This window comes from Rosa chinensis, chromosome 2 (assembly GCF_002994745.2).
Source record: "Rosa chinensis cultivar Old Blush chromosome 2, RchiOBHm-V2, whole genome shotgun sequence".
Lineage (NCBI taxonomy): Eukaryota > Viridiplantae > Streptophyta > Magnoliopsida > Rosales > Rosaceae > Rosa > Rosa chinensis.
This window is the reverse complement of record NC_037089.1, coordinates 18,906,119-18,919,852: the sequence shown is the minus strand read 5'-3', so window position 1 is coordinate 18,919,852 and position 13,734 is coordinate 18,906,119. Positions and strand designations below refer to the sequence as shown.

The window sequence follows — 13,734 nt, the reverse complement described above, 5'->3', positions numbered from 1 at the left end:
AGGCATCGACATTTAATTTAACCCGATCATCCACATAAACCCTTTAGATACACATGCAACTAATATCATTGCTAGAACTCACTTAGTAGTTGGTACTTTAAATTTAATAACGCATTAGTTACTTCCAACATACCCACTACCAAATTTAAGTCAGAGTTCATATGCTCCAAATCCTTCATATGTTTTAACTAATTTGTTAATGATATTAATATATATCCTCTGTATATAATAAAAAAATGAGAATTTCTATTGGGCTTTCCAAATTTGCTCATTTGACCTCTATATCTTTTAAATTATTGAATTATATATATATATATATATATATATATATATATATATCCTCTTGCAAAATAACAATTATAGACAATGAATTATAATCAACTAGTATTTTCTTTACAACCCTTTCCGCCTAGTTTTAACACAAATTAGAGACTAAGAAATTGTTCCAAAACTTTTACTGAGTTCCTAGTCTAGACTTCGTTCAAGGTTTGGTTGGAGAATGAGAGTTTTGGGTGGGAGACGATTGTTTTTTGTTTTTTTTTTCCTTGCCTTGATGAGTTGCGTGTTTCTTTCTTTGCTTTTTTTTTGTTCTGGGTTTTTTTTTATTTATATAAATTTCTATAACGTTTCATTTTTCAGAAGGGTAACATAGGAATCATTGTCTAACCATTTGATTTATGACCTTTTGATCAATTTCTATGTTATGACCGTTTGATTCATGATTTAAAGTTCTAGAAATCTATTTTGGGCATTTTTCAGGTTTACATGTAAAAAAAAAAAAAAAAAGCAAGGAATGGAGGTGTAGTGAGTGAATTAGAGGTATAATGAGTATTTTATTGTCTTGTATGTGAATAGTATAACTAAGGTTACTTGAGGAATTCAAACGGAGGTTTAGTGAGCAAATTTTTTTATTTAAAAGCAAAAAAGGAGGTGTAAAGAGTATGAGAGGTCAAATAGACAAATTTGGAGGTTTCAATAGAAACTCTCTAAAAGAATCCCCACTTATAGAATCTTACTAGAAATTACTCCACTTAATATTAAGAAACTAAGGGTTGGCCATATTTAAAAATGGTCATAATCATGGGGAAATACATTGTGAACCACTTCTTTAGGGTTTAAATTATTTGTATGGACGAAAAAAAAAAAAACATATGCCACAACTTTCTTTTGCCAAGAATTATATGCTACTACTTGAAACCTCAAAGAGAATAACATCTTTTAAAAATGTGGAGGAATTAACAAGCTTTTCCAAAGTTCTAAAGAATCTAAACCCTATGCCACCCCCTCCATGTTACTCCATGTTTGGTAGCATGACATATATAATCAAAATATGTATTATAAAAAATTTTAAAAAATCCCCCTATACATAAATTAAAAACATAGGCAACATGAACCCCATACCACCCCACCCCACCCCAAGCAATCACTTACATGCTTAGATTTAATTGCACCTCAGAATCCCAGCCCATAATATTCATCTATCTACAAATTTTTTATCTAATTTCAAAGCTCCTTCTGCTCCTACTTGGCTAGAAATGCCAATGGCTTGTGTTTCCCGATCTCGCACCAAGAAGAAGAGCCCTGGCTCAATGATTAAGAGGGCTTAAAGTATCATATCCTTTCAACCTTTCACCACTAGCAAATACTATCTGTACTATAGTTTATGAACCCTAATTAACTAATCATGATGTGAATATTTGCCCTACATGTGCACGCCATACCATACAAATACAATATAGTCATGGACAATTAATAGTAATATTAATACCAAAATTTTTCTATTTAATGAATGACATATATTGGACGGAATCCAGATTTTTAATTATCAAATGTACTCATTAAATAATGTGTTAGTACAAGTTATCTGTATTCCTGGAATATAATTTGAATGGTGAAGTTACACATTGAATTTCTAAAAGTAATCTAGAGTTTGAGAATTTTTTATCAGATCGGATGTACCTGAATGGTCATCTGAGTTTTTTTTATTTTTTTTTAAATAAGCGAAAATTATAATATAGCTGCAATCAGTTATGATATGAGGTCTGCTCAAATAAAATGGCGCAGTATATCTTCGTCAAGGTTAATTACTACAGATTTAGATAAGTGAATTATTACCACGCAGGCCATTGATGTAAGGAGTACGACAGTGTTTTGCATGTGTTATCTAATCAACTTAAGTTTACGATAAAGATTGACAGAGTGTGGTAAGACATCACTATGTGATAACATTTTTTTTTTTTTTTGAGTTGAAAATCTTATCCATTATGCAATTCAGCAAGCAGTACAATAAGATTTGCCCGTAAAGGTAGTCAGAATAAGTCATCACACAGAGTACATATCAAAGTACACCCCTAAACGAGCATACAACTACACACACACCTAGCACACCCACCTTTTAGGATTAAACGCAAAAACAAGAGAATAAAACTACCCCAAGAAAGAATAAAGTAACCAAGAAGTAGTCCATCTCTCGTCGACCTTTCTCACTCAAGCATAAATTAAATCATTGGACGTGTCCTCAGAAGAGGTAGTCACATCCTCAACCAAAACAGAAGCAGGAGCCTTCACATTTGGGTTAGGAAGATCACTCAAATCTTCCATTGCCACCATGTCATCCTTTTTAGCAAACCCATTATTCAAAACCATCAAATTAGTACTCCCATTGGAACCTCCAATTGGCGAGCTTCTCCCTTAGCATCTTCCTTAAGCATTCTAAGGAATCTTTTCCAACCTTTCACCTTAGAATGAAGCTTTGCCACGGCCTCCTCTTTCTTTGCAGCTTTGTGTTTGTTCTTAGACCATTTAGGGCAACCAAGCTTAGTCTTCTTAGGAGAGATCAACAAACGACCTTGCTCTTGGGCTAATAACAGTTCAATGTCTTCATTCACCAAAAACTCGGGTGCATGAAGGGGCAGGAGATGTTTTCTCAGTTTCAACAGGGTAACCTCTGTGTTCCTTTTGTGGTCACTAAGCTCCCCAACTGCATGAGTCGCCGATACTGGGATCAACATAGATCCGTTCTTCAGCAGGCCCGAAGCCTGAAAGCCAGAATTCAGATGGCAGAAGAAAACAGCTTGGTTCCTATGCTTGAGGGCTTGTGCTGATGTAGCTTGGGACATAAACCCTAGGTCACTTGGGATTCTAGGGTTGCTAGGAGCCCTAGGAATGTCGGAAACCCTAGCTACAGAATCAGGGCAAGGGTCTTCCACTGTTGTTACAAGTGACAGCCCTGCCATCTCACCAACCGGAGCCCTTACTGGCATATCTTCTTGCTCTAACAAAGAGAAGATCGCATCCTCCACATCATGGATGAACAACCCACAACTTTGGCATAGTCCTTTCACCCTTTCATAAACAAAGGGTAAGTCAACCACCACAGTAGGAGAAAGAAAACTTACTGTAGAACCGAAGGCGACGCCTTGTATCAATCACTAGTCGGATGCGCTGTTCTTCATCCTTGCGACGGAGAGCCACCTGGTCAAACCTCTCCATTCCCGGTAGAGGATCCAAACATGGACAAGGCCAGTTTGTTGCATAGCTTCGGGGGCAAACCTCTTACTGCCATCCAGATCTCCGTGGAATGAAGAGGAACAGAGTGGATGGCCGACACACCGTCGTATGACGCAACAACGAGCATGGTGATACGATAAAACCAAGGATTTCCATTGAGATATTTGTTCCGATCTGATTCACGATCAAATTGGAACACGAATCTCTCCCCCACAGCATGCACTGAGAGCCTTTGTCGCATCCTCCAGATGGTAGTGATGGAACCAACCAAACTAGCGACATTAGGGTTTCGAGTGAGAAGTTTCCCCACCATATAGTGGTGGTTATCCTGCAGAGCTGCCGCACCGGCTGCCCCAAGATCGATATGCACCTCATTAGACAAGGCGAAGGCTGCAACCAAGGTGGAGATGGAATCCGCCACAGAGAATTGTGAGAATTGTCAAAGACGTAGCCGTCAACGATAAATCCTTGCAGAGAGGATGCTAGGTATCACTATGTGATAACTTTATTTACTTTCGAATAATACCAATGCTTTTATTTTTCATCTAAATTCACCCCGTTAAAAAATTAAGAATTTACTTTCGAGATAAAACTTTCTTCACCAACTTTTTTTATCTGAATTCATTAGATGTGAATGAGTGATCATTCTGATCGGTTATGATTATATTAAGAGCTTTAGGTAAAACAAAGCATCTAATCTAACCACAATTGTTTGATTGATTAGTGGGTGTGACGCAACCCCCCCTCACAAGTTGAGGTACTTGAGGATAGCAAAAAAGCAAAAGAAAAATGTAAAGATGAAAAGGAAAGCCCACATCAAATATTCAATATATCCACAATCCAACGGTGGAGGAACATCCTGCGCGGAAACACGGAGCCGCTCCTCGCCCTAACTCCTTGGAATCTCCTCATCTCCAACAATCAATCCAAAACCCACCTCATTCTCCATTCTCCATTCTCCATTCCCAACTCAACCCCACTCCTCCTCTCTCCTCTAGTTAAATAAAAACCCGAAACCCACCTTCCTCCTTATCTTTGTTTCCATTTATATACCACCTTCCTCCTCATCTTTGGCACCTTAGCTTTCTCAGCTCTCTCTCCATCTCAAACCTCTCCCTTGACTCCTTCTCTTTCTTGGGCCTAAAGAAATCCCACTCCCAACTCTCTTCTCTCTTTTTTCATGTAATTCGGTTCCCCGGTTTCGACTACCCCGTAAGTTTTGATATCACTTTCTAGGTCACCATCATCATGAGCTGCAACGGCTGCCGAGTTCTGCGCAAGGGCTGCAGCGAGTCCTGCATCTTACGTCCTTGTCTGCAGTGGATCGAAACGCCCGAAGCCCAGGGCCACGCTACTGTTTTCGTCGCCAAGTTCTTCGGCCGTGCCGGCCTCATGTCCTTCATCTCCGCCGTCCCTGAACCCCAGCGACCCGGTTCGTACTCCTAAACAAATACAAACTCCGACCCATTTCCCCCTTTTCATGGTCTCTAACACATCTGCTTTTGATTTGATTTGGAAATGTTTCAGTTCTGTTTCAATCCCTGCTATTCGAGGCTTGTGGCCGTACGGTCAACCCGGTCAACGGCGCGGTTGGGCTGCTCTGGACCGGGAACTGGCAGGTGTGTCAGGCCGCGGTCGAGACGGTTCTCCGGGGCGGGACTCTGCGGCCGATTCCGGAGCTGGTTTCGGGTTCCGGGTCGGGTTTGACTCCGGACGAGGCATCCGAGGCTGACGGGACCGCCTGTACGGACATGTGGAGGCTCCGAGATCCGACTCACAACTCGGGTTCTTCTTCCCGGTTCACCAACTCGCGCTCCAAGGCAGCTTCTTGTTCTCCGACGACCAAGCGCAAGAGACCGGACGACGAGTCGTTGAAGGTGCTGCAGCACGCGGATCTGGACCTCCGGTTGACTCCCACCCTCCTCGCTTTCAGACCGAAGCCCAAACCCGAGACCCGACGACCCGGCTCCCCGTCCATGAACTCCGAGGAGTCGGTGGTCACCACGTGCTTCGAGTCTGCCGGGTTCGCGGAGCAGTACCCGAACCCGAACGGAGGATCCGAGATAAAGCTACTCAGCCTGTTCCCTTGAGCCCTTCAAAACCAGACAAATTGGTTTCTTTGTTTTTTTTTTTTGGCGAATCTGACGTTCACGTAGTGATCAATCCCATGTAAAATCCTCCTCGAGTTTCCTTTTCCTGGGGTCTTTTTTTGTTTTTTGCCCGGAATCCATCTCCGGCGAGTCTTGCTTAGTTGCCCGACGGCACAGGATTTCTCTATTTTCATCTAACAGTTTATAGAGATCGAAGAGAGAAAGATGAAGAGCTTTGTCGGTGTTTCTTTTGTTTAGCTTCAAGCTAGCTATGAATTAATGAGTAGTACTATGTTGTTCTTGTGTGACATGAAATTACTGCTAATGTTTTCTATTTCTGGAAACTTTCTTCTAGGTGTTGTTTCCATTTCCAGAACTACTTAGATGGTGGCTTGCATCGGGAAAACTTATGAAAATGCAGATAATTTTCTGGTTTTGGACTTTTGGTTAGCTTCTTCCTCAGCTAACTCTTATCTTCAACTGCCAAGATGTGCTGTTGCTGAGTCAGAACATTACCTATTAAATCACTACCCACTTCTTTTCCATTTTTTTTTTTTGTTTACTTTTGTCATCTTAATTCTTAATAGTAAGCAATGACAATTTGAGCTTTTTGGAGACAAATTGGTACCGTGAACTAATACATGCTCACATTAAACTACTCGCATTAATTTTATGGGCATGAGTAATTAGACAATGCAAATTAGTCCGTGAACTTCTATCTCTCTCGCCGTTGGATTTTTAAATATTTGTGTTTGTACGGGTAAAGTTGGGTAGAGCTCATCTCAACTTCAATTTCAACGTGTATAAATTTGTCACCTTTTATAGTGAATCAAACAGTGCACATACATTATTACAATTTGGAATAGTCGTGTGTTGGAGTAAATTATCATTTCTAAGTGCGGGGGGTAATTTAATAGTCAAACAACACTTAAAAGCAAACTTACGTACAAATTACGTCTCACCAACTTTTATAATTAAGATATTGTGAAAAGTAAAAAAAACCATGCAATACGAATGTTTTATCATGTTATCTACAATTCTACATTATGTTGGTTAAAGCACACTTACGTGCAAACTGCAGAGTACTTACATATTACAGAAAATAGCAAAATGGCTCCAATACACTAAGACAAGCGGACGAAACCTTCTCGTCGGCGATCGCGGCGGCGCATAGTAGCAAAACTTCGTCGGTCCATAGACCCTTTCAGTATACCCACGAGGTTGCTTGTTGATTAAGCATATGTATTTATGAATTGTTGCATAGTTGGAGACAACTCAGAGGTACCTTCTCAGGTTGCTTGGATGATTCAAACTCTTAACCCAGGATATTGGAACACAGCACTTGCCAAATACATCGACACATTTTACTGGCGCCAGAGTAAAACGGTGAAAACGACATGCACATAGGAGATGGGGGGCACAAAGGACATTTCGCCGCATAATTTACAATGATGAACAGGCAATAATACTGCAGCGGACCTTTCGGCAGTAAGCGGCCTTTGGAGACCGGATAGAGGCGTACTGGCATAGGGAATTAGGGGCAGCATTGTAAATCCGCCCCCGGTTAAGAAGGAATCAAAATTTTCAGGGGAAAGGGGGGCCCACCGCTTACGAGGGGGAGGTGTAGTTTGTGCGTCTCTTTCATCCAATGGTGTGCCAAGACAGTACGGACCATTATCAGCGTCGATTTTGGCTGTCCTATCTTATAAAATAAATTCAATAGTTTTAATGAGAATTTTTATTTTATTTTGCCTTATTTAGATTTTAGGTTTGGTTTCGTTCAGCCTCCCACTTGACCACTAACCTCCTCCTATCTTGGGAGTGGTTGGTACCCACTTCATCGGCATCACTCAAATTTCATTTTAAATGCTTTTTGTGAGCAAAAATTAGGTGCGCTGTGGACCACTTGAAGTTGAAGAGTTATACGTTTAGTTTTATTCTTTTGAATGTAGAAAGACAAGACTTCTTGTTAAAATGTTCAGAAGAAGTTAGATAAAAGATGTTACGAGCGAGTGTTGTTGGGTGTAAGCAAAAATCAAGATATTGTGTAAGAAGAATTGCTCTAGATCAAAAAGTTCAAATCGACAATTATATCTAGTTTTGTGATCAGATTTGTTCATTATCTAAGTATCGTCTATGAGAAAACTCATAAAATTTAAATTGTTACTATTAGTAGATCCGTAAATCGTTCATCATGATAGTGTAGGAAATTCAGAATACTCACAAAATATCATAAATATGTGTGCATGTCTATATATATATATATATAATATCCGGTTGACAAAGTGAATTATAAGTTGATCAAGTACAAGATCGGAGACAAAATTTTTAAAGTCGAATAGTTTAAAAAAATAAAAAAAATAGAGAAAAATATTGCTACTTGCTTTAGATTTATTCTGTTGGTAAGGAATTTGTGACGCCAGCCCAAAATTTTAAACATTTTCTATTCAAAAAGAAAATAAACAAAGAAGAGAGTGAGTCAGTGAGGGAGAGGTTGAGACTCGGGGAGGATTGAAAATAAGGTGCTTTGTTTCTGTGTGCGTCTCTCGCTCGCCGCATTTGGCCGTAGTTGGCGTGGACCCTACGGAAGCCATGGCTGCTACCAGCAATATGGGTCGAGCTCCACTACTCCTCCCTCCACTTGGTGTTCTTGGGCGTGTTGGTCTTTGGTGTCCTCACCAAGGAAGCACCGATTCCCTATTCGACCTTCCTCAGATGAGACTACTGTGTATGTCGATCTATTCCACCAGGAGAGCCAATGGCCTACCACACTTGACCCGTACGGCTATACCTAACGGTGTCTTTTACGGTTTTACTATTGGAGCAGCCCTTTGATTGGTTTGACAAAAAAACCAAGGGAAATTATAATACATGGATGGTCGAAATTGAGTTGTAATTTCAAAGAAATTCTCTTGAGAAAACTTGCGTGTTTAGCAGCTTGTTTACAGATGTGATGTGTAGGATAACCTCGATTTTTTTAGTGTAGACATCAAGAAGAAAACCTTGGATTAGTTCAACTAGCGATGAGTAGCAATAAAAAGAGAAAAAAAATTAGGGTTTTTTTGCATGTTGGTGAATTTTGAAAAGTGTTGATCCAATGCTTTTTTTTTTGAGAATGTGTTGATCCAATGCATTAAAATGATAGGATTGGTGGAATGTTTGAAACGAAAATGGAAGACAAAATAGGGATGAGAATGTATGCAATATGAAGTATGTTTCAACGTTTTGCGTATTTATTGCTCTTGTACTTGAGTCGGGTATAACATAATTTTAGTCTTCAATGAACAAAGTCAACAAATTGATTAGCAATACATATATATGGTAGAAATCAGAAGTGATATAAAATCTCGAAAAGTTCAATTGTTTTCCTCGAAAATTAGGAGGTATTTGTGCTTTAACTTAACTGATCTAGCTATTGACAACATTTCGGTATCAATAACAACGGCAACAACAATGTCAGTTACGGCTCATTTCCAAAAAGATGTCTGGAGAGCGGTTCCAGTTTCTTTTTCAAGACTCGTAGGGTTAGTAGGGTCACCTTCCACTTCTCAACCACGTAAAACATGATTTTGTATACTCGAAGGTCATATGTGCACCATCTTGGTTACTACATCTTATGATTCTTCATAATCCTAAGAAGTTGATGTATCGATTAATGAGTGCTCTTATTCTAAAAATGACGTATTTTTATAGAATTCGATTATTTTTCTAAATGATTACTAAATCACACATTTTTAACATAACATTGTCAATAGTACGAGCATTATAACCTTAATATTCAAAACGTTCATTTCTCGTCTTCTCGATCACAAAATTTTAAGACTAATGCTAGTCAAAATATAACAAAAACAAGAGACAATTTTGGCTGAATAATTCTATATCTCATTCACCTTATAAGAAAGAATTATATACAAATTACAATTGTACCTAATAAGACAAGTACTATTCTTAAGGTAAGTAGTAAATCAAATAATACTACAGATATTACAGAATATTACAGATCATAGAATATTACAGAATATCTACATAAATAAGATAAAGTATGACTCACGCCAACACTCTCCCTCAAGTTGGCGCATACAGATCACGAATGTCCAACTTGTCAAGTGAGTCATGAAATGCCTTACTCGATACTGCCTTAGTGAGAACATCAGCCAACTGTTGTTCTGAGTGGACAAATGGAAAAGAGATAAGCTTTGCATCAAGCTTCTCTTTAATGAAATGTCTGTCGACCTCAACATGCTTAGTTCTGTCATGTTGTACTAGGTTGTGAGCAATATCCACCGCTGCCTTATTATCACAATACAAATCCATGTCTCGTTTGGGTTTAAATCCCAAATCACGAAGTAAATTTCTCAACCAAAGTAACTCACAAACTCCATGAGCCATACCTCTATACTCTGCTTTAGCACTTGACCTGGCCAACACATTTTGTATCTTACTTCTTCAAATAACAAGATTACCACCTACAAAAGTGAAGTAACCAGAAGTGAATTTTCTATCCGTAACACAACCTGCCCAGCCTGCATCTGTATAACCACTAACATCCAGATGATTATGCTTTGAAAACATTAAGCTTTTTCCAGGTGCAGACTTTAAATACCTCAGAATATGGATCGCAGCTTCCATATGAGTTTCACTTAGATTATGCATGAATTGACTCACAACACTAACTGCATATGCAATGTTTGGCCGAGTATGTGAGAGATAGATTAATCTGCCAACTAACCTCTGATAGCGAGCCTTCTTTGTAAGAGTTTGATTATGGTACTCAGCCAGTTTATGATTCTGCTCAATAGGAGTATCAGTAGGTCTACAACCTAGCAATCCTGTTTCTGTCAACAAGTCAAGCACATATTTTCTCTGACACAAGAAAATTCCTGAACTCCCCTAGCGACCTCAATCCCCAAAAAATATTTAAGAGAACCAAGATCTTTCATCTCAAACTCTTATGCAAGCAAATCTTTTAATCTTTCAACCTCCTCTAAATTATCACCAGTAATTATCATATCATCAACATAAATAATCAAGGCAGTTAATTTACCTTCACGACGTTTCAGAAACAATGTATGGTCAGAGTTACTCTGTTTTTACCCAAAACGACGCATAGCTTGAGAGAATCTACCAAACCAAGCTCGTGGTGATTATTTGAGTCCATACAAGAACTTATTCAACTTACACACAAATCTTCCTCTTGTGCTTGCCTCATATCCTGGTGGTAGATCCATGTAGACTTCTTCAGATAGCTCTCCATGTAAAAAGGCATTCTTCACATCAAACTGTTGCAAAGGCCAATCTAGATTAGCTGCTAGAGACATCAACACTCGAACAGTATTAATCTTTGCTACTGGAGCAAAGGTCTCCTCATAATTCACGCCATATGTTTGAGTATATCCCTCTGCAACAAGTCTTGCCTTATATATGTTCACTGAACCATCTGCATTGTGTTTGATAGTGAACACCCATCTAAATCCAACAACTCTATTTTCTTGTTGAGGTGGCACCAACTCCCAAGTATTATTCTTCTCAATGCCTCCATCTCTTCATTCATTGCTTGAGACCATTTGAGATACTTGAGAGCATCCTGCACTTTACTGGGAACACATATAGAGGATATTTGATTCACAAATGAAGCATGGGATTTGGATAACTGATGGGTGGATACAAAGTCAGCTATGGCATACTTAGACTTAACATCTAAACTTGGTTCATTTTGACGAGGTGGTTTACCACGGGTGGACCTAGGAGGCAAAACATACACACTATCACTATTATCAGAGTTAGAAGAAACACCACTAACCTTAAGATTGGGATGCTCCTCAGGGATTGGTTGACAAGGGTTATCTCTATCTGAGAGGGGTGGAGGAGCTTGGCCTTCTTGGAGTGCTAAATTTCGGACGTGTTCTGGTTCTGCCGGCGATCGATCTTCAGGAATGGAACGATCAATCGTTTTGCTACTGTCTTCTTTGAACCTATTTGGCGATCGATCGCTGGCATTCTGGTGATCGATCGTTGGACCCTAAATTACACGACCATCATCTTCAATTGGCTGAATTTTAATCCCACAAGACTTCTCTTCCAAAAAAGTGTGTTTCTCCCCCTGAAGTGAAGGATTGGTGGAAGAAAAATAACATGCATCCTCATAAAAGGTGACATCCATAGTAACATAAAGTTTCTATGTAGGAGGATGAAAACACTTGTAGCCCTTCTAATTAACACCATAGCCCACAAATACACACTTTAATGCCCTGGCATCGAGTTTGGACCGTTGATTCTTAGTGACATGGCAAACACTACACACCTAAAGACACGTGCAGGGATATCAGAAAACGAAAGGACATACACATGATTTGAAAGGGCAACATAGGGGGTTTGACTATTGAGAACAGAAGAAGGTAGCCTATTGATGAGATGGTAAGCAGTGAGAATTGCATCTCCCCAAAGATACTTAGGCATATGAGCATTAAATAGAAGAGACCGAGCTATGTCGAGAACATGATGATTCTTTCTTTCTGACACCCCATTTTGTTCAGGGGTTTGAGGGCAAGTAGTTTGATGAACAATCCCATGAGAATGAAAGAACTGGTGAAACTGAGAATTGACAAACTCCCCCCCTATTATCAGAACGAAAGACTTTAATATTGGCTCCAAATTGATTTTAAACAAGAGCAAAATATTCTTGAAAAGCGGAGAAAACTTCATATTTGTGTTTCAATAAAGAGACCCAAGTAAGACAGGTATAATATCAATAAACAAAACAAACCAATGTTTGCCAGACAAGGTTGACTCACGGGAAGGTCCCCATACATCAAAATGAATAAGCTCAAAAGGAAAAGAACTCCTAGTAGTACTCAAAGGATAACTAGTACGATGACTTTTAGCTAAGACACATGACTCACAATGCAACTTAGACTCATCAATGCCCAGAAACAAGGATGGTATAGATTTCTTCATGACACTAAAGGAAGGATGTCCCAATCTCCGACGCCATAGCCATAATTCAACTTGATTAATAACCCTAATCAAAATCAAAGCTGCTTGGACCGGCTTCATTCTGGCGAACATGCAATCCAGATGACATAGTCGACCCCTCAAGTAACCCCTGCTGATTATTTACTTGGTAAGGAGGTCCTGAAAAATCACATACAAAGGAAAAAATGTTACAGAACACCGAGATTGAGTATTAAGCTGAGACACATATATGAGTTGATGAGAGTGATCAAAGACATAAAGAACATTATGTAGTGCCAAAGAAGGGGTGAGACAAACAGACCCTATGCCTAAAACAGGAAAAGAATCACTATTGGCATTGACAACAGAGGAAATAGATGGTGGATTGAGAAAAAGGAGGAAACTACGATCATAGGTCATATGGACAGATGCTCCAGAATCAATTATCCAAGTATTGCCACCAGTAAAGCTAGAAATTTTTAAAGCAACTCCAATCTTACCATTACCACCGTGACTTACTGATGCGTTATTCTTACCAGCCAAGTTGGTGTGATCTGGTTCTGTCACCGCATAGTAATCTTGGTCTTGAACAAGATGAATGTTAATGTTTAAAAGTCCGGCGGTAGCTGAACCTTCGTTAACGCTGATCCGACTGGCGGGTTTATACCTGCGATGTTCTTAAGGCTTACACCATCTGTCAAATAGAACACTGGGACGTCAGAGGGAGACCGCGCTGGGCGGTCTTCGACTCTCCGATGCCTAAGTTAGTCCACGTATTTATGTTGACAGAGTAACTATAGGTAAAATATGGAATGCCTAATTAATGAGGAGAGAGGAGAGAACCTTTTATGGGTGGGGAAGAGGTTGACCTTCTCTTTGTTTTCGATGTGGGACTGATATGCTTAAGTTCCCCTTTTCAGAAGCCTCTGATGCCATCTTGGCGCGGCGCGTGGCGGCGCGTCGGCGGCGATCTGGAGGTGGTCCGACGTTGAGGCTGTAGCCCGTCTGGCAGTGTGTCTGCATGTCATTCCTTTGGTTGGAATTAGTACTTCTGGCGGTACAATGAGCATGGCCCATTATAGCTAATTATGCTTGCAAATGTACATGTATGTACAAGTCCCCCAAGTCCCCAGTCAAGGAGGGCAATCTTGGTTGGGGAGTTGTTAGGCGGTTTGAAGCGTTT

General features: G+C 39.7%; 1 protein-coding gene across 1 annotated transcript; it reads left to right on the top strand.

The window, feature by feature from the left end:
• The first annotated feature begins 4,458 nt into the window (after positions 1-4,458).
• LOC112188685 (LOB domain-containing protein 38) lies at positions 4,459-6,036 on the top strand. The gene is made up of 2 exons (XM_024327855.2): positions 4,459-4,942; positions 5,038-6,036. The coding sequence occupies exons 1-2, from the start codon at positions 4,759-4,761 to the stop codon at positions 5,598-5,600; spliced, it is 747 nt and encodes a 248-aa protein (XP_024183623.1). The 5' UTR covers positions 4,459-4,758; the 3' UTR covers positions 5,601-6,036.
• The last annotated feature ends 7,698 nt before the right edge of the window (positions 6,037-13,734 follow it).